The sequence below is a fragment of the Orycteropus afer genome, unplaced genomic scaffold (genome assembly GCF_000298275.1).
Source record: "Orycteropus afer afer isolate SDZICR_OR568_19922 unplaced genomic scaffold, OryAfe1.0 scaffold00163, whole genome shotgun sequence".
NCBI lineage: Eukaryota > Metazoa > Chordata > Mammalia > Tubulidentata > Orycteropodidae > Orycteropus > Orycteropus afer.
Genome location: NW_006921750.1, coordinates 935,382 through 955,011, shown reverse-complemented (window position 1 = coordinate 955,011; position 19,630 = coordinate 935,382). Strand labels below are relative to the sequence as shown.

General features: G+C 46.1%; 1 protein-coding gene across 1 annotated transcript in view; it reads right to left on the bottom strand.

Moving 5' to 3' along the window:
- Positions 1-2,059: 2,059 nt before the first annotated feature.
- TSPAN14 (tetraspanin 14) overlaps positions 2,060-19,630 on the bottom strand; it is a 55,356-nt gene continuing 37,785 nt past the window's right edge. Inside the window, exons 2-8 of the mRNA XM_007946476.2 lie at positions 13,479-13,529; positions 11,426-11,572; positions 9,913-10,083; positions 7,666-7,791; positions 5,504-5,548; positions 4,012-4,131; positions 2,060-2,131 (exon numbers count right to left, since the gene is read on the bottom strand). Of these exons, the coding sequence (XP_007944667.1) occupies positions 2,060-2,131; positions 4,012-4,131; positions 5,504-5,548; positions 7,666-7,791; positions 9,913-10,083; positions 11,426-11,572; positions 13,479-13,529 (732 nt within the window). The remainder of the gene's footprint in view (positions 2,132-4,011; positions 4,132-5,503; positions 5,549-7,665; positions 7,792-9,912; positions 10,084-11,425; positions 11,573-13,478; positions 13,530-19,630) is intronic.

The following is a 19,630-nucleotide window of genomic DNA, read 5'->3' as shown; positions in this document are numbered from 1 at the left end:
AGTTGCTATCTAGTCAACTCTGACTCAAGGCTTTCAGTGGCTATTTTTTCAGAAGTACATAGCCAGGTTTATCTTCTCAGGCTCCTCTGGGTGGACTTGAACCACCAACTTTTCAGTTACACCCAAGCACGTTAACCATTTGTACCACGTAGGGATTCCTCTTCCTCCAGTCAAAATTCTTATACCCCACACATATGGCTGGGCATAATAGCTAAGCCACAAGCCAACTTACTCCAGGTAAAACCTTTATACCAAGGACATTTGAAAGTGGTGCACAGAGTCTAAAGAGCCACTCAAATTTATTTCAGATTGTGCCAAAGATGGGCTTCCTTCACCCGCTTCTGTCTGGTTTAGCCACATCCTAGCCACTGGCTTCCCCAACAGCCCAGCTTACCACTGAGATGCTCAGTATCATCTTGATAGTGACCGCAAACAAAAACAACAAAAGCAATCACTTTAATATAAAGATATATTCCATAAAAGAGTTTGGCAGGCAAAGAAAATATCATACTTCCTAAAAACACACTTCCTTCCTCCAATGTCTACTGATAAAATTGTAAAAAAAAAAAAAAATTGTAACATTGTCAACAAACACCCACTAGTACGCATCACACTGGAATGTACACTTCAGCAAGTAAGAAAAGATAGACCCAATCCCTGAATGATGGGGACAGCACTGTACAGCTATGGAGAAATGTTAGGCAAGAGCCCAGCCCCAAATGGACAGATACTCTATCTATCGCTTAGGGTTACTCAGTATATAAGACAGACATTATCTCCAAAATAAGCCCCAGATAGCCCTAACAGGAAGGGTGGGCACAGGGACCAGATATCCTAGTGGAGCAGTCACCACAGAGTTAGAAACAAAATGTCCTGGGCTTCTGACCAGCTTCAGCCTGGGCTTGGGGCTGGGCGCAGGGAGCAGACTGCAGAGCTCCTACCCAGGAAAAGGTGAGCCAAGCTGACCAGCCCTGGAGTGTCACAAGAGGGGCACTGGCTTTTTAGGAGGTGGGTCAGAATTCAAGTTCTAGGGACAGTCAGTAGCACAAAGACCACAATAGAAGATGGGAGGCCAAGCTGGAGTTCATGTGTCCAGGGAGCATGGGGAAAGGGCACACACATTGCACCAAGAGTCACTGGTAACAGGAGTGGCTGCTGAGGCTGCTCTTGAGACACTCAGGGGGCTGCTCTTGAGACGCTCAGGGCTTCAGTCCAGGACATCGCATAAAGTTGCTTGGAAAAGGATGCCCAGGAAGGAAGAGGGAAGAAATAAATGGTGTGAGAACACTGTTACCCTTATAAATAAATAATGTACACTTTAAGGGAGAGTTGGTCTCAGTGGAGAACCATGCTCACACCCCCCTAGTGCTGAGAAAGAGGCAGTTCTTGCCACAGGGAGCCTGTAGGGCCTGTAGGATAGTGACAGGGTTTTCCCATGGCACAGTCCATTTAATGGCTCAGGCTCACTTCATGGAGACTTGGCCAAGGGTCCTGCAAACAACTCCCTGCCCACATGAACATTACTGCAGGCCCCAATGGCACACAGGGAGGTCTGCTTGTCTGTGCCACACTTCCCCTCCAATTTTGGGCAAGGCCTCTGTGCCACTTGGTTTGATGGAGACAGCAGGTCTGTCCACCCTGCAAGCCTCTCTAACCCATACCTGCTCACAGATGTGGCCACTCCCCACAGGTTAGCACAAAGTGAACATGGGAACCTTAATGGCTCATGGGAATCTTAATGGGGCTAGGTATGCTGCGTGCACTCTTGGACTCCAGGAGGACCAAATCAACCCCTTACCCACAGCCATAGCCCTCACTTAAAGACACACTCTGTATGAGCAGACCCCACTGTGGATACAGTCACAAGTATAAGTAGGTAAGACAGGTCCATGTTCTTCGGCACCAGCATGCAGAAACATGTCACATCACGATGGTGCTGAAGACAGGGTGCTGGCTCCAAGGGACAATGTGCCTGTGCTCTATCTCTGCACACAGAAGTCAATTATACTGATAGCTTTGCCTCTATAATGTGGCTCAGCTCCACACCCGCCTCCACCGCTCAGAAGTGATGGCCTGCTTTCACTGCTTCAATGTCTGAGATCAGGGTCCTTGCCAGGAAGATGCCAAATATCTGAAATGAAAGCAAACAGCAGCCATCAACAGTGGGGCCCAAAGGGTGAGCAACAATACTGCCATCCCTACTCTGCCCATGACCAAGGGTGCAGAGAGAGCAGCACCTGGGCAAAAAAAAAACAGTTGTGGAGTTGACTCCAACTCATGCTGACCCTATGTATATCAGAGTAGAACTCTGCTCCACAGGTTTTTAATGGCTGATTTGATCACCAGGCTTTCTCCCAAGGAGCCTGAGGGTAGAATCAAACCTCCAAACTTTCAGTTAGCTCAGCATATTAACCATTTGCACCACCCAGTGACTCAAATACGTGTGCATTTGGCAAAAAGCTACTGACCCACTGGGAGAAAGTGAGTCCTGGGAAGTCAGAGACCTTGTCTACTTTTGGCTCTAGGGCTAAAAGAGGCAAGCAACAGGCACCCTCAGTGCAAAGACAGATGTTCTGCCCTGTCTCCAACATGACTAAGAACATCACATAATACAGGGCAGCAGGCATTTGGTGCCCTGGGTTAAACAAAAATAACAGGCCACTCTAGTTCTGATTCCCAAGATAATGAGTCTCAGATGTCTCCCATCAACCTAGATTTCATAATAAAAACAAGTTCGTCCCTGGTTTTCACTATGCTGATATCTGAAGAGTCGCTTTGACCTTTGGGAACATGATAATCATATGGACAGATTGCTGGTTTCCCACCACCAATAGATCGATTTCAACTTGGTAACCTTAGTAAGTTTGCTTTTTTTCTCTTCCTTTATATTGTTATTGTAGTTTGTATTTGATGTACCAGTCCTCCTGAAGTCTGATTCCTTTGCCTACTTTCCAAGTATGTATTTCTTTCCTTGTTTAGACACTCCTGTCTCTCAGCCTCCCTCTGAGATCATGCAGTACACATCTGCTGAGTGTGTGTGGACTAAAGCCCTCCTTAGTCACCTCTTCAAGGCCATGTCAGAATCACACATTTTCTAATGGTGCATTTTCCACATAAGAACACCACCACCCACGCAGACAATGCTCAGAGGTCCCAAGCTTCTCCTCTTAAGTCCTGGGCAGCCCTAGGAAAAGCCATGGTCTCTCATCTGACCACAGACAGAGCCTGGCCAACCCAGCTGCCACAGGCCTTACCAGCTTCTGGTCACCAAAGTTGTTCCACATGTGAAATATGACTCAAAAGAATAAGAGCAGCCTTGAAGGGGAAACGGAGCTGCAAAGGGCAGCCTTGAAGGGGAAATGGAGCTGCAAAGGGCAGCGGGTGCAGAGGGCATCATGTGGGACCAGGATGGTAGGGTCAAGGAGGATGGAGTCCTGAGGTGCCCACACACATGAGCCACAGGCCTTCAACCCCCAGCTGAGCAACTGTTATCACTTCCCATTCTGTAGTTCTTGATGCCTCCTTACATCCTACCACTACCCCACCAGCAGGGAGGGACTTGAGAGCAAGTGAGAGCCCACCCTGAGTACATGTGGACCTCTATCTTCAGAAAGGCAAGGCCTCCTTATGCAGCCAACGGGGCCCCTGGACAGGGCTGCCAGCAGAAGGGTCCATCTTCAGGTAGTAGAACCAAGGAAGGGGGAATCACATTGTGGTTTGGGCTTAGCCCCCAACAGGGCAAGCCACCATGCTCCTGTACCACACATGCACCTACACATGCATGCGCACACACACATGCACATGTGACCTTTATGGGTACCATGACATTCCTGCCCAACAATGACACACACACACACCAACATGAATGTACACATAGCCTTGGACATCTAACTGTACCCCTTTATTCTGTCAGGTTCCTTACTCCCCACACCCAAGCTAAACAAGCACTCTGTTAGAGGCCCAAATTGTTCAAATGAACAGAAAACGGAGAAAAGGCCCGCCAGAGCAAACCTGCAACAGGGAGATGGCGATGAAGATGCCAGCCACAATGTAGATGTTGCGCGGAAGCCAGCCCTCCAGTGCCTGGATGCAGCCTTTAGTGAAGATGGACTCGTCCCACTTGCTCTTCAGCTGCAGGGAAATACCATCTTGGCTGAGCCACTGCCTCCTGCATTGCCCTGGGGTTGGGCGATGCATGGGGGAAAGGAGGTATCTGGGAGGCAGGAGCCAGAGATGCACTGAACTCTACAGAATTGTCTGTATCTCCAGAAAGTCCACAGCCTCTCACTGGGCAGGTTACAATGTTGTCACCTGTCTAACCAAAGACTTCCTGGGTATAACCTCAAATCTACTTCTGTCTACAGATTTAAAGTTCAGTTCACTCAACTCACCCTGAGAGCTCATAGCTGGAGAAGGTAAGGAGGCTAGGAAGCCTAGAGAGGGAACTGTCATTAAAAAGAAGGAAACTGGGAGGAGGAAGCTCAGTGTCTCCTGAGTCAGAGGAGTTAGCAGGAGAAGGAAGGGAGTGAATTTAGACTCAAAGTGTCTCCCAGCCCACAAACCAGCAGCCATATAGAAGGAGCACAGGTAAGGCCGGCTCCTAAGAGTCTGAGCCACTAGGTGAAGTCATAACCAAACTGGTTCCCTTTAACCCCAAATCCTGGTGGTATCTTCTCTGGAGACTCAGTAGGTGCACATCCCATTAACTGCCCCATATTCACCTTGCTCCCCTCACCTACCAGCATCCTCTGTGGCAACACTGATGGACCATTAATTCATTTTAAAGCCATCAAACAAAGTCATCCTGGGGATGCCAACTTGGATACAGGTTGCCTTGCAAGTGAAGTCACTGCAGAAGGATTTGAGTTTCCCAAGCCAGAGCGTACATCCCTGTGGGTCCATGACTAGCAGGAGGGACCTCTGCAGATTCCCTGAGACCTTCTTCCCTTCAGAACAGCAGCCACTCACATTACTAAAGTTCATCAGAAGAGGGATTGGGACAGGGCTGCAGGCTTGGCTGGGTCTTTCAGGAGGGGTCTTGCTTCTCTTCAAAATCAAGTACACTCTTAGCAAAAGCCATATTTCCTTTGAAAGGCTGGGCTCACCATGCCTTCACATGGAAGCAGAATCATGTTTTACCCTGAATCCCCTCATGAAGCTTATCCTAGGAATCTGCAAAAAGTCTGTTAAAAATGTAGTCTTTGTTCCTTAAAACTTTCCTCCGGCCTCTTTCCACTAACATAGCAACTGCTAGTTTTGTGACTGTAGTTCACAGGGTTTGAGAATGCAATTTACTCCTCCCATGTGTCTTGCCACCAGCCAGCATGTGAGTGTGTGTGAGGCCCTGTGCTGCTGTTGAGCTTGAGCAAAGCATGGAATCACACTTTGCACTAAGTCTTCCCTTGTTATCCCACTCCAATTTGCACTTGTGCTAAATCAGAAGTTTGACCATAGTGAATAAAACTTAAAGAACCCTTGAAGTTATACAGATTGGAGTTCTCACCTGAGTCCTGACATCATATCCACACTGTGTGTTGATAACTTTTTGCTGTAAGAAAAATCAGGAAAAAAAAGAAATTAATTTTGTTTCCTTAGGAAGCTGAGGATGGCAGGCTCTAGAAAAGTCACCAGAACCAACAGCAAACACCTGCCCATGACAGCTCACATCCATAAATCATGCTCCTGACCATTTTTTTTTTTCCTGTAAAATGCCGGACAGTAAATGTTTAAGGCTTTTGTAAGCCATATGTCCTTGTAGCAACTATTTTGCTCAGCTGTTGTTGTATAAAAGTAGCCACAGGCAAGAAGTAAATGAATGGGCATGGCTGTATTCCAAGATAACTTCATTTATGGACACTGAAATTTGAATTTCATGTAACTTTCATGTGTCACAAAATATTAATCATCATCTGATTTATTTTCAATCATTTAAAAATATAAAAACCATTCTTGATAGCTTGTGACTCTCATAATCAGAGATGGCAGGCCACATATGGTCTATGGACCAGTTTGCCAATCCCTGTTATTGTTAGCTGCCACCAAGTCAAGCCCAACTCATGATGATCCCATGCACAGCTATGAAACACTGCCTGGTCCTGTGTCATCTCTGGCATTAGTTACAGACCAGATACCTGTGATCCATAGGATTTTCACTGGCTGATTTTCAGAAGTAAATCACCAGGCCTTTCTTCCTACTCTATCTTTGTCTGGAAACTTTGCTGAAATATGTTCAACCAAAATAATTCGACTCACAGCAACCCCTCTTTGGGTTTCTGAGGTGGTATATTTACAGAAGTATGTTCAGCAACATGCAAATCCCTACTGACAGGTAAGTAGTGGCTGCTCTTCAGGTGCATGACCTGGGAATTGAACATAGGTCTCCCACATGGAAGGCAAGAATTCTACTACTGGACCACCACTTCCCCATACTAGGAGGTAAAAGCTACACTTGCTAGATGGATATATGTCAGAGTCACCACAAAGACCTCAGCAAATCAGCACTCTCCTGGGCTAGGAAATTTGCCTATACAATATGATGACCCCTTGTCTGCTCAGATCCCGTAGCACAGTATCAGGTACCAGGTAACTATGCTAAGAGCATCTCTAGAGCTCAGCTCTGTCCCAGCTCAATTTAGCTCAACATTCACTGTCTGTGATAGTTGGCGCTATGTGTCAACTTGGCTGGACCACAATTCTGTGTGGTTTAAGCTGTTGTGATGTGGTTATTCCAATGATGGGATCAGATGATTATGTTTTGAGGAGGCAATCTGTTGAAAGGGAGTTTCCCTAGTGGTGTGGCCTGCTTCCAGTATATCTATGGACATTCCAGGAAAAGAGACATTCTTCTGTAGATCAGGATTCTATTGTGCTACCTACAACTGTCTCTGAGTGAACAATCCACCATTTGGTCTGGAGATCCTGAATTCGTCATTCGTTGGAGTCAACAGCTGGTGTACTGCCTGCCAGCCTCGAGCTCCTCAGCCTTTGTGGCTGCAAGAGTCGGGAAAAGCCTCCAGCTTGACATGGAAAAGCCTCCAGCTTGATGTTTGATCCAGAAACTTTGGACTTGCCAGCTTCTGTAAGTGTGTAAGCCATTTTCCTAAGATAAATTTCTCTTTTTTCTATACATATAAGCTTTACTCGTTTTGTTTCTCTAGAGAATCCAGTCTAACACACTGTCCCTTCACAGTTACCCCAAAAGCCCAGTTTCCAGAACCTTAGGACCTGGCCTTGGACTAGAATAAACACAGATGAAGAAGAAAGAAAATAATTTTCCACTAGGAGACTCGATAACATGGACCCCACAGCCTCTGCGAGCTCCGGAGCACTGGGTGTACTCTGCTGTGGAAAGAGATTACAGTAAGTTGGCCAGGTACGTTCTCAGCATCTTTTTCAGGTGCCCTGAGTGGGAATCCCTTGAAAAGAGGGACTCTGTTGTTCCCCTGCTTCACTTGGAACACTAATGCCAGGAAGCCAGGAAGGAATATTTGAGAAATCTACACAGGTAGGATTTCAGAGCTGAAAGGAGCCTGGAGGGGGCAAGAAGGTAGAGAACCCCTCATTCAGTGTGCCGTGAGAGAAGTGTCCCAGAGTCCCCAGATCCCAGGCAGGAATGGCCCTGCCTTCATGGGGCCCACAGGGACTCACCAGTGAGGAAGGACTCACCGCAGGATCAGGCACACAGCAGGAGAAGGGCACCCCGCACTTTTCTCGGCTGTAGCTGGAGCCGCTGCAGTTGAAATAGGCATTGAGGTCCCAGTCTTCTGGGCCATGGGCACCACAGCACTGGTTCTGCAATTAGCAAACCAGAAACCATGAGGGCTGAAGAGATATGTGGGCCCCAGCACACAGTATCAGTCCAGGTGCCCTCTCACACAGAGAGAAACCAAGGCCTCCCCATGGCCCTCCACATTTACAAAGGTGCTTGGTGTAACGACCCAGGAACACTTAAGAAGGAAAGAAGAGTTGCTAGTTTGTGTGTTTGTGTGTCTGTGTGTGTGTGTGTGTGTGTGTGTGTGTGTGGTCTGAGCCAGAGAGACCAAGACACCTGCTCTGATCAGCATAAGCACTCATTCCCAGTCCCTTCCTGTCTATTACCACAGAGGTGACCTATCTCTTCTTGAGACCTATCTGCTCTGCCAATGTGGTCTTCAACTTCCCCCCATCTCAGGTGCCATGTACATTCCTCTGAGACTCCAAGACTGCCCTAGTTCCATTTTTTGAATATTTACAAACAAAAAAAATACAGCTGTTGAATGACTATTACCAAGGAAAGAACTGGGATTAGCATGCCTACAACATAGTAAAAGCCCTGCTAACCTTGGGAAATCTGCACTCCCTTGTCCCTGCCTCCCACCCCCATTTGCACCAGCAACTGCAAATAAAGTCCCTGTTTGTCTAAAAATTTATGAAAACAAAGGACCACTGCCAGCAGATTTTGTTTCTGCACTTGCCCTTATAGGTGACATAGTTTAGGGCATCATCACAACAAATTCACAACCCAGACTTCTGATTCTTTTTTTCACTTCCAAGTTCTGATTTCCTTTAATGATGACCTAATATTTCACCAAGCAGCAGCACCACAACCCTCTGGGAAAATATATTTTTAAAAGGAAAGGACAGCAACAGGGAAAGCACAATGTCTTTGAGGCCAGTGAAGGGAGGAGCCACCCTAGTCTGCTGTGGAACGAGCAAGCAAAACACATGTGGAAATTAAAAAGTGAGAGAGCCACACTACTGAACCCAATAGGAGGGGTAGAAGGGATAGGAGGGACTTTAACAGACTAGTACAAGTCAATAACAGTGTAGGGATGACCTGAATATTTTGGTCATAATGTACTCTACTGGATCCCATCATACCTAATATCAAAACTCAAAACCCAAACTCAATGCCATCAAGTCTATTCCAACACATAGTGACCTTCATTGAGTGTCCAAAGCTATAAATCTTTATGAAGTAGACTGCTCCATCTTTCTTCTGCAGAGAGGCTGGTGGGTTCAAACCACTGACCTTTTGGTTAGCAGCCAAATGCCTTAACCACTATACCACCAGAGCTCCTTATAGCTAATATAAAGATTTTGAATAAGTTTTAGGTAATAATTAGAGTAGATTAAAGGCATGTTTAATGCATTGTAATTTATTTTCTTCCTAGAACCAAAAATGATAAAGTTGGGTTTCTGGCAGAACAGAGATCAAAAAAGAACCTGGTGTGGCTACCACAGCCAGCAGACATTCCTCCTGGGGGAGAACAGGTGTAGTCCAGCCTCCAAGTACAGTTGGCACAAGAAGGGTCAGAGGCCAGAGAAGGAAAGGCTAGTGAGAACTATAGACAAAGTTCCAGGAGATATTCTAGAGAGGGTATATCTCGCTCCATCTGGGGACACTTCCTTCAGGTCAGCTCTGCCTTCCTGAAGAGAAAGGGTCCATGAGTCTGAGGAAGTGGGAGAGAGCAGGAATAGCCTCAGGATGGTGAGTCACACGCCTAGGGAGAAGCTCTGCTCCTTGGTCCCTATAAGGGTAGCTGCCTGGGTGGAGCACTGGGTAGGGCTGGTAAGAGCCATCTCCTGCCCAGAGTATTCTTCAGAGATCTAGGCCCCACTGGAAGAAGAGGATGGCACTCCTGGGGAGGATGGCCATGGGTGCAGCTAGACCTGCCTGCCCAACCCTAAGGGGAGAAGGTACATTTCAGGTTCTACCAGCCAAAGAAGAACTGGACCCTTGGCCATCAGGAACCAAAGTGATGAAGGCAGGTGTAGCATCTTCCACAGTCTTACTGTACCTGTAGTGCTGTAGGCAGAAAGCCCATTGAGGAAGAAGGAGCCCTACCATCCTCACTATTAGACTTGACTTCTCCACAATATATGCCAGATAAATGCATGCTTTTCTGAGGAGTCCTCTCTGGTGTGGCTTACCGCTTTCTGGAGGGAATCAATGAGGTTCTGCAGGTCAATGTCGTCCCGATAGGATATGATGTTATTCTGAAAGAATTCCCGGAACCGGTCCCTCACCCAGTCCTGGAACAGGAAGGCCAGCACTGCCACAGCCAGCTCCAGGAAGAAGATGAATACGATGGCTCCACAGAACTGCACCAGGACAAGGGCAGGAAGGGAGTTACCATAGGCACACCACCAGTCCCCTGCCAACCATACAAGCTGGACCCTCTGTCTGCTATAAAAGTATGGGCTCTGCCCCCAAGAGACCCATGCTTAAGCCTGGGAACCTCATACTATTAGCTGGGTGATGTGTAAAATGAGGACATTAATCCTTACCCACATCATTGCACTGCTGGGAAGGGTGGAGTGACAGAAAGTACAAGAAGGCTCCAAATCAATGTGTCCATCATTCTTGTTATGCAGCCCCCTCCCTGGGAACTATCACAGGAATGGACAAGTCTCTCTGTTCCTTGAGAGCAGAGCCTGTACCCTTCTCCACAAAGAAACCACCATCTGAGTTTCTACAAATCAAACTGGGGATGGGGGAAACTGAGGCTCGTTTAACACTGTATGAGCTCTCTGACAGTGCTTTTTACATCTCTGAGGGTGGCACTATGTGTATATGGGACTCAGCTGCATGACCGGAGGCATGGTAGGCATTCTGCAAGCACCCCTGCATCAAGAGGTCCTCCTAGCTCAGGGCAGATTCTGTGCACAATTACAGTGTTACCACCAGCCATACAGGGAACTACGTAGCTGTGCCACACCAGCCAAATAAAGAAATCTTTTGAAGTAAGACAGAGGGGAAAGACACACACACTCACACAGGCCCTCCAAAATATAATGATTACCCCCAAAGAAGCAAGATACTAACATAATACTTTTTTAGAAGAAAAAGTTAGTAAACAGCCACGTGCTTTGCATTTTAAATTAAGACCAGGGAAGAGGAAGCTTGATCCAGTAAATACAACAAATAATATATTGCAAAAATATGGATAATATGTTTTCCCCACTGGGTGCTATTTAACTGCATTTCTAAATGAATCTGTATCTAAATATAAACTCTTGGTAATTGGCAGTTCTGCCAGGAAATCAAGGATTCTGCACACACATTCAACAGATCAACATGCCCTGTGAGAGGGAAATGATTTCAGGTTACTGCACCAACCATCATCATTCAATCTACCCCAGGAAGGACAAAGATGAGGCCCAGACTAACAACTCCTTTAGAACGTCAGAGAGACTTAAAAAAAAAGAATAGGAGACCAGAGCTCTAACACCTCTGAAATGGCTGAAAATCTGGAAGAGGTTGATGTGTAGCTAGACTTTTGCTGAAATTTTGGCACTTTGGTAGGCAGGAGGGTACAGTGGGCTGCTTCCTACACTCTGCTGGACTTGGACATGATTATGAGCTGCCACCCCTCCACCCAAAGAGGCACAATCTACCCAGGAGAGCCCATCCCCACTCTTCCCCATCCCTGGGGCCACTCACAAACTTGAGCAGACAGATGTTCTCACGGAGGGCCCCCACACAGCCAGCAAAGCCCAGGGTGAACATCACCACGCCCACCATCAGGATCAGTACCACAGGGTCAATCCCATGTAGCCGTGTCACTTTGGTGAGGTCGGACAGCACACCCTGAAAGAGACAGAGAAGCAGGGAAGTCTGGAGGTTGGGGGGCAGGGGACAAAGGTGCCCTTGGGGGGCAGAATGCATCCAGGACTGAAAACAGGAGGCTGTCTTCTGACCTATCCTGAAAGCCAGGCCCAAATGTGGCTCCTGCCTCCTCTGCACAGTCTTCCACCTGTCTTATATTTCCCCAGCAGACCCAGGATTCCTTTGTAGCTTGCAGGGCACTTATGTTGGGTTGGGGAGTGGGAGGGCATCTGGGGCCTCGAGACAAGGTACCCTGGTGGATAATCTGGATACTGTCTATTTGGGTAACTGACTTTACTAGTGTCTAATATCGCAGTTAATTCATGGACTATCCTGAGATGAAAACTATTTCAATATGAATGCTTTATGAAGAACATACTTGCCAGGGGCAGACCAAAGCAGCACCATTCACAGAACTTTATGTGATGATAGGGATGCTCTGTATCTGCATTACACAAAATGGGAGGCAGTAGGCTACTAAGTACACTTGAAGTGTGCTAACAGGGATGAAAAATTTTAATTCCAAACTACTTAATTTTAATTAAGTTTAAATATAGAGTCCCAGCTAATAGAATAGACAAAGCATTTTATACAGGATTCAAAGGAGGAAAGAGTAGTGGCCTAGAACCACCTGGTCAGGATGCCGCAGTCCCAGAAACAGCCACATACTGGCAATGCAAGTCATGAATTACAATAGTGTTTAGGTCACCAGTGGAAAATGACATATACCCTGGCACCTGCCTTTTAGGGACTCACAGGCCACCCAGAAGCCACCTAAACTGGTAAGTGGATCTTCTCAAGCTCTCAAGGTCATGGTGGGAAAGCTCACAGACCTAAGTGCTCTGTTTCCTCTTCTGGAAGTACAAGGAAATTCGACTACCAAATCACCTCCCCAGCACTCATCCACAGTACAACAGGCACCATGCACACTGCATCAAGCACTGTGGCTCCCTTTGCCCATATCCTTCCTGAAAGAGCCAGTCTCTACTCCTCCAAGGGCTAGGCAAGGACATCACAGTTGCCTACAGACTTGCTTTAGCTTCAGCTGCGGGCATTTCTGCCCACAGGCCACCACACACAAAAAAAAAAACTCACTGTCATCAAGTCAGATCCAACTCATAGAGACCCCTCCTTGGGCAGTATCACTACAGAAGTACATTGCCACCCAACCTTCCTTCCATGCAGGGGCTGATGGGTTTGAATCGCCAACCGTCTGGTTACTAGTCAGATGTCTTAGGCACTACACTACCAGAGCTCCTCAAAGGCCACCAGGAGAATAGAAAGAAGCCCCTCTCTGCTTCTAGGGGGTCTATGGGCAAGGGCAAGAGTTTTGGGAACAAACAGAACCATGTTAAGGGCACAAAGAGGTCAGGAAGGTAATTTGGGGCTACGGGAATAGATAGAGGGCTCTCCTTCTTCACAGAACTCAAAATTCCAAGCAGTCCAGCATATAGCCTCTAGTAATTGACTCTAAGATAGGAAGCAGAGCCTATGCCGGCCTGACCCTGAAGTCCAGGTCTCAGAGCAAGAGTCAGTTTCAATTCTAAGTTCTATCACTATTAGAAAGGGGCGCTGGTGGCACACTGCCTAAGGCATTTGACTGCTAAACTGAAGGTTGGCAGTCCAAACACACCAGCTGCTCCACAAAAGAAAGATAGGGCAATCTACTTCTGTAAAGATTTACAGAAACCTGATGGGGGTCACTATGGGTCGGAATCAACTTGATGGCAGTGAGTTTGTTTGTCTATATCTCAGTACTAGGGAAGCTAACTCTGTGGAGAATAATTACAAACTATTATGTTGCACAGGAAATACTTCTTGGGAGCAATTGGGAAGTGGGGACAATTAAATCTGGCTGAACCTGAAGTGCAGCAATAGTTATACCTACCTTTTCGCTCCATGCCCACAGTCCAACTCCGAGGAAGACAACTCCAGCCAACTAGGCAGGGATGGGGGAAAAAGAGAGATAGAAGAAAATCAGGTCAGAAATCAATTCCAAGTGTGTTTCTAAGGACAGAGCCCACACTGTGAGTTGGGGGTGTTAAGTTCATGTACAGCTGCAAGGAATGGGGTGGGGGGAGCAGCAAACATTTGGCATGTCCAGTTAAGACAACAATTGTCAATTCAAATTTCACATACCCCAAGATGGAAACTTATTCTCCCAATGTCCAAACTAGCACTTCTACAACTCATCTCATTCTCCAGAAACGGCACCACCATTCATCCTCTCCTATGTTCAAGATGGAAAACCTAGACCTCAATACCTCCCTTTCCCTCTAACCCCACATACAACACACTCTGCTAGTTTGACCTTTGTAATACATAGTGCATATGACACGGCTTTCTTCTTGACTCCATTGGCGCCACTCTGTCCAACCCTTGCAACTCACTCCACCACCCCCTCTTCCTATCTGAAACCTCACGCTGAGTTGGGTTAACTTCAGAAGCTGCCTTCCCACTGCAGCACAGTTCTCCTCTCATAGTGGCTGGCCGCTAAGAATAAGGATTCATGTTTGTTTCCATCCTGTCTTAAAGGAAGAACTAAATTTAACTCACAGCAGAAAGACAGGAACCTGGGGGTGTCACATGTTGTACCATAGGTTCCACAAACACTGGCCCAGGGAGGGGACCTTGGGGAACAACATCCGTTTTAGAGATTAGGAAAGTGAGGGAGGCCCAGAGGGGAAAGCGACTCGCCTAGGTGCCCACACAACAAGCCAGTCAGAGAGCCAGACTCACACCAGCCTCATCTGCTCCCAGAGGACTCTGTCTTAGTTACCTAGTGCTGCTGTAACAAAAATATCACAAGGTAGGGGGTGGGGGGTTGCTTAAAAGAACACACATTTTCTCATAGGTCTGGAGGCTGAAAGTCTAAATCAGGGTCTTGGCCATGTTGATGATTTCTTTGTCAGTAGCTCTAGGCATTCCTTGGTTCCTTGGCATATGGACAATCCTCATGTCTTCCCATGTGTCTCTGTTATAACTCAGAAGGGATTAGCTTTAGGGCCTAACCTACTTGGGTATAAACTAAACATAACAAGGAAAAACCAGTTTCTAACTTGGAAGGAAGGTTGGGCAATCTGCTTCCATAGTGATGTTGTTGTTATGTGCCGTCGAGTCAGCCCTGACTCATAGCGACCCCTCCTTGGGTTTCCGAGGCAGTATCACTATGGAAGTAGGATTGCCCAACCTTCCTTCCAAAGTGATACTGCCTTGGAAACAGACCCAAGGAGGGGTCACTATCAGTTGGGTCCAACTCGAATGCACATACAACAACAAGAAGAAGTATCATACTTATATGTATGTTATTAGCTGCTGTTGACTTGGACCCCAACTCATGGCAAACGCATGCAACAATGGAACCAAATACCACCCAGTTCTATACTATCCCCATGATAGGTTGTGGATAGGAGCATTGTGATTCATAGGGTTTTCACTGGGTGATTCTTAGCAAATCACCAGGCCTTTTTTCCTAGTCTGTTTCAGTATGGAAGCTCTGCTAAAACCTGTTCAGCATCATAGTAACATGACAAACAGGTGGTAGCTGAACTTGAATTGCACTGGTTGGGAACCAAACCTGGGTCTCCTGCCTAGAATCACTATTGCTCCCCTATTTACAGGTATGGTGTTGTTGTTATGTGCCGTCGAGTTGGACCTGACTCATAGAGACCTCTCCTTGAATCCAGGATTTCAATACATATTTTGAGAAGACACAACTCAATCCATAACATAACCCTTCTACAGAACTCTCTGAGACAGACGGCCCATCCTCTGGCTGTGAGCCATCTGGGAGTGACTTTTAAGGCTTGATGTCTTCCTATGACCAAGGAACCTTCCTATGACCTAATTAAATTTCCCTTGGAGAACTCAGCCCAACCTCCTGCCAAGCCCACAGGGAAGCCAGGCTTCTGTCTTCTTATACCATTCAAGGCAACCACACCTCCTAATCATCACAGTGTCACTACCCTTCCCTAAGGACTGGACAGTGGGCTAAACACACCCTTAATGAAACTGATAAGAAACCCCCACTCTCCACAAGGTTGGCACTAACCCCAAGCTATGAGTATGAAAGCTCAGATGTGGAGCAATGGGGTACCTGCCTGAGGTCTCATAGCTAATTGGTGAAGACTTCAGAATCAAGCCTGGTTGTATGAACCTCCTGACCACATGCTATCTTCCCTGCACTAAAGCAGAGCAGCCACCACACCAGGAAGGAGAAGCAGTAGACTGACCCATCTACCACCCAAGAACTGTCAGCATCAGACTTTGTTCTAAGTCAAGCCCTTCTTTTTCAGGGGCATCTCTTTTATTTGGCCTCTGGAGACAATACTGAGCAAAATTCAGGGAAAACATCTCTGGTGGCACAGTGCCTAAGGCATCTGACTGCTAACCAGAAGGTTGGTGGTTCAAACCCATCAGCTGCTCCACAGAAGGAAGACAGGGCAGTCTACTTGTGTAAAGATTTACTGTCTTAGAAACCCAATGGGGTTGCTACGAGTAGGAATCAACTTGATGGCAGTGAGTTTTTCAGTTTGAGAAGCTCTTAAAGGGAGTTATGAAAGGATGAAGTTTGTGGGTGAGCAGTGGTTAATGCACTCAGCTGCTAAATGAAATGTAGTAAGTTCCATTTTACCCAGAGGTGTCTCAGAAAAAAAGTCCTGGCCATCTACTTCCAAAAAAAAAAAAACCCACTCAATCCTATGGAGCACAATTCTACTCTGACAACTCTTCTAGGCAGAAGTCTGAGTCTACTTGACAGCAGCTATCTATCTATCTGGGAAAGGACGATGGAGAGAGAAAATAAGGCAGGGAGGTGAAAAAGCTGTAAGAGTCTCAACTCTGCTCCTAACCATACCCTGTGGCCCTAAGCTATGCTAGTCTCTCTTGGGCCTTAGATACCCAATCTGTAAAATAAGTAGCTTGCAAATTGAGGACTTTTAAGGCCAATATACCTCCCACAGAGCTGTGCCATCATAAATGCCATGTGGAAACCTTATGGTCTTGGCACCCTTATCAGAACACGAAATAGCAGCTACAGATCTGGTGAGTTCAGAAAGCAGCAACGCCATGCCACTTGATATGCCAACGATTCAACAGAATGTGAGGCCAGAAAGGAGGACAGAAGGTACAAATCCTAGACCCACCGTGACCCTATAAGCTCAGCATCTGAACCTTCCAAGAGTATTACCACTCTCAATCTTCCATAAATCAAGAAAGGCCCCTTTCAAGAGAGCCTCAAGTTATAAGAATCTGAACCAAGCTCCTACTCAGCATTAGTTTGGAAGGTCTGGGGGCAGAAGGGATGCTGGGGCCCAGCTTCCTCTTTACAGACCCCAGGCAGCATGACTTGCATAGGGTCACCCAGCTACTGCACACCAACTTTTCCTCCTGCCAGAAGGGTGGGTCTATGAATAAGAGGTATGAGAGTCTTTCCCAGAACAGTGAGGGTCCTGTGACATGGGCCCAAGCAAGGGGCCCGAGCAGAGGCAGGACCACGCAGAGTGCTCCCAGGCAGCTATCATGCTGTGTCCCAGAGAGCAGAAAGCCATTCCACCACATCCCACTGAGGAATGGCTGTGTCAAAGCTGTGAAAGGAAGGACAGCAAAGGGACAGAGACATCCAAGGGTGGTCATAGGCAGCTCCCTAGACAACAGAGAAGAGTGATCCTTCAACACATTCTTTCCCCATCTCTGCCATCACTGACACAACTCATAAGGATTAACAGTGGGTAGGAAAGCAACACACTAAACCAGGGGTTGATATGTACATAAAGGGCCAGAGTAAATTATCTTAGGCTTTGCATGCCAGATTGTCTTTCATAACTATTCAACTCTACTGTTATAGCAGGAAAGTAGCCACAAGTAATAGCTATATAAATAGGTATGGCTGTGTTCCAATAAAATTATATATACTAAAACAGGCGGTAGGCTAAATTTTGTCCATTTGCCATAGTTTGACAACTCTGAATAAAACTATGACACTGGTACTTCTTGGCCACCGCCAGCTACCCAGAGGGAGTGAGGAGTTGGACCTCTGGGATCAGGACCATACTCACAGGGGACATAAAACTCAACTGGCATAACATACTAAACAAAAACATTGTTCCACATCCTACTTTGGTGAGTAGAGACTTGGATCTTAAAAGCTTGCAAGTAGCCATCTACATGCAACAATGGGTCTCTCTTCATCCAGAGTAAAGAAAAATGAAGAGAATCAAAGATTCATGGAAACAATTAGTCCAAATGACTGGTACACCATGATAGCCTCAACCTATACAACTATGAAACCAGAAGAAATAGATGGTACCAACCGTCTAGAGTAGTGTCAACTACTCAGAGGGGGATCTATGTAGGAGATCCTGGATAGAGCGGGAGAACAATGTGGAACAAAACTCAAAATCATTTGGAAAAAATAATTTAAAAAAAAGGAACTAGGTTTGCTGGCCTGATAGAGCCTGATGGAACCACTGAGACCCCTAGCTACACTTCATGTCTGGAACTGAACCCACTCCTGCGGCTTCCAGCCAAACAAAAGATAGGCATATGAAGTAAACGTTTACACTAGGTAGATACACTCCTTGGAGAGAACAATCATGGGAGAATAGAAGGGCTGTCTATGCACTGCACAAGGAGACAGCCCAGGGGGCAAGAGTGCATGGAGGAAAGAACACAGGGAAGAAGTAACTATGGAGAGGAAGTGGGAGGGGAGCTGTGCATTGTGGTAAATTGTAGTCAATGTCATGAGACAAAAGTGTATGTGAAGTGCTGTATGGAAAGTGAATTTGCTCTGTAAACTTTCACCCAAATCACAATTAAAAAAAAAAAAAAAGTATGAGTCTGAAACCATCTGAATCCACAAGCAAAAAACAGGATTTCTTCAGCTCAGCCACACAAACCCTAGTACACCCTTATAATTCAGCTCTCCAACTTAGCAGAAACAGTGGTATGTTTTTATAACACTTTAAAAGGTCTTAAGAACTTAAAATCATAAATACTCCAACTGATATATTCCTACAATGAGCTATCACAGAACAAAGAGAATAAATGATCTACAACTACATTCAACAATATGAATGTACCACATAATGTAATGTTTAACAAAAAATGTCATGTGGGACATGAAAGACTTTATGCTCTTAGGGAATTATATAAAACAGGCAAGAAGAGAAGTATATTTAGGTAGATAAAACAGGCAGGAAGGAAAAATAATTGCCGTACATCAAGGAGAAAATTTAGCAAATAGGAAAAGACTCAGAAATGACAGAGAAGATGAAATTGGCACACAAACACTTTAAAATGGCTACTGTAAATATACTTATGAATTTAAACGAAAATATAAACAAAATGAAGGAAGTGGAAGATGTAAGAAGACGCAAATGGAACATAACCAAACCAAATCCAAATTCACTGCCATTGAGTCAAATCCGACTCATAGTGACCCCGCCTTGGGTTTCTGAGGCAGTATAACTACAGAAGTAGACTGCCCAACCTTCCTTCCGAGGAGTGACTGGTGGGTTTGAACCGCCAGCCTTCTGGTTGGGCATCAAATGCCTTAGGCACTACACCACCAGAGCTCCTGGTTTTTAAGAAATACAAAATACAACATTAAATGAAGAATTCACTAGAAGGGATTAAAAGCCAATTAGGCACTGTAGAAGAAAAGATCAGTGACCCTAAAGACAAAGCAACAAAAACTACCCAAACTAAAGGGTAAACTCATTGTCACTGAATTGATTCCAACTCATAGTGATCCTACAGTATACAATAGGACTGCTCTGTAGGGTTTCCAAGGCTATAATCTTTACAGAAGCAGACTGCCACATCTTTCTCCTACAGAGTGGCTGCTGAGTTTGAATCACTGACCTTTTGGTTAGCAGCCAAGCACTTAACCACTGTTGTCACCAGAGCCAGTGACAACCACTGTTGTCACCTGAAACTAAAGGATAAAGGGGAAAAGACAAACCAGAACAGAGCCCCCCAGTGACCTGTAGGCCAAAAATAAGCCATTCAACATATAAGTGATTGAAGTCCCAGAAGAAT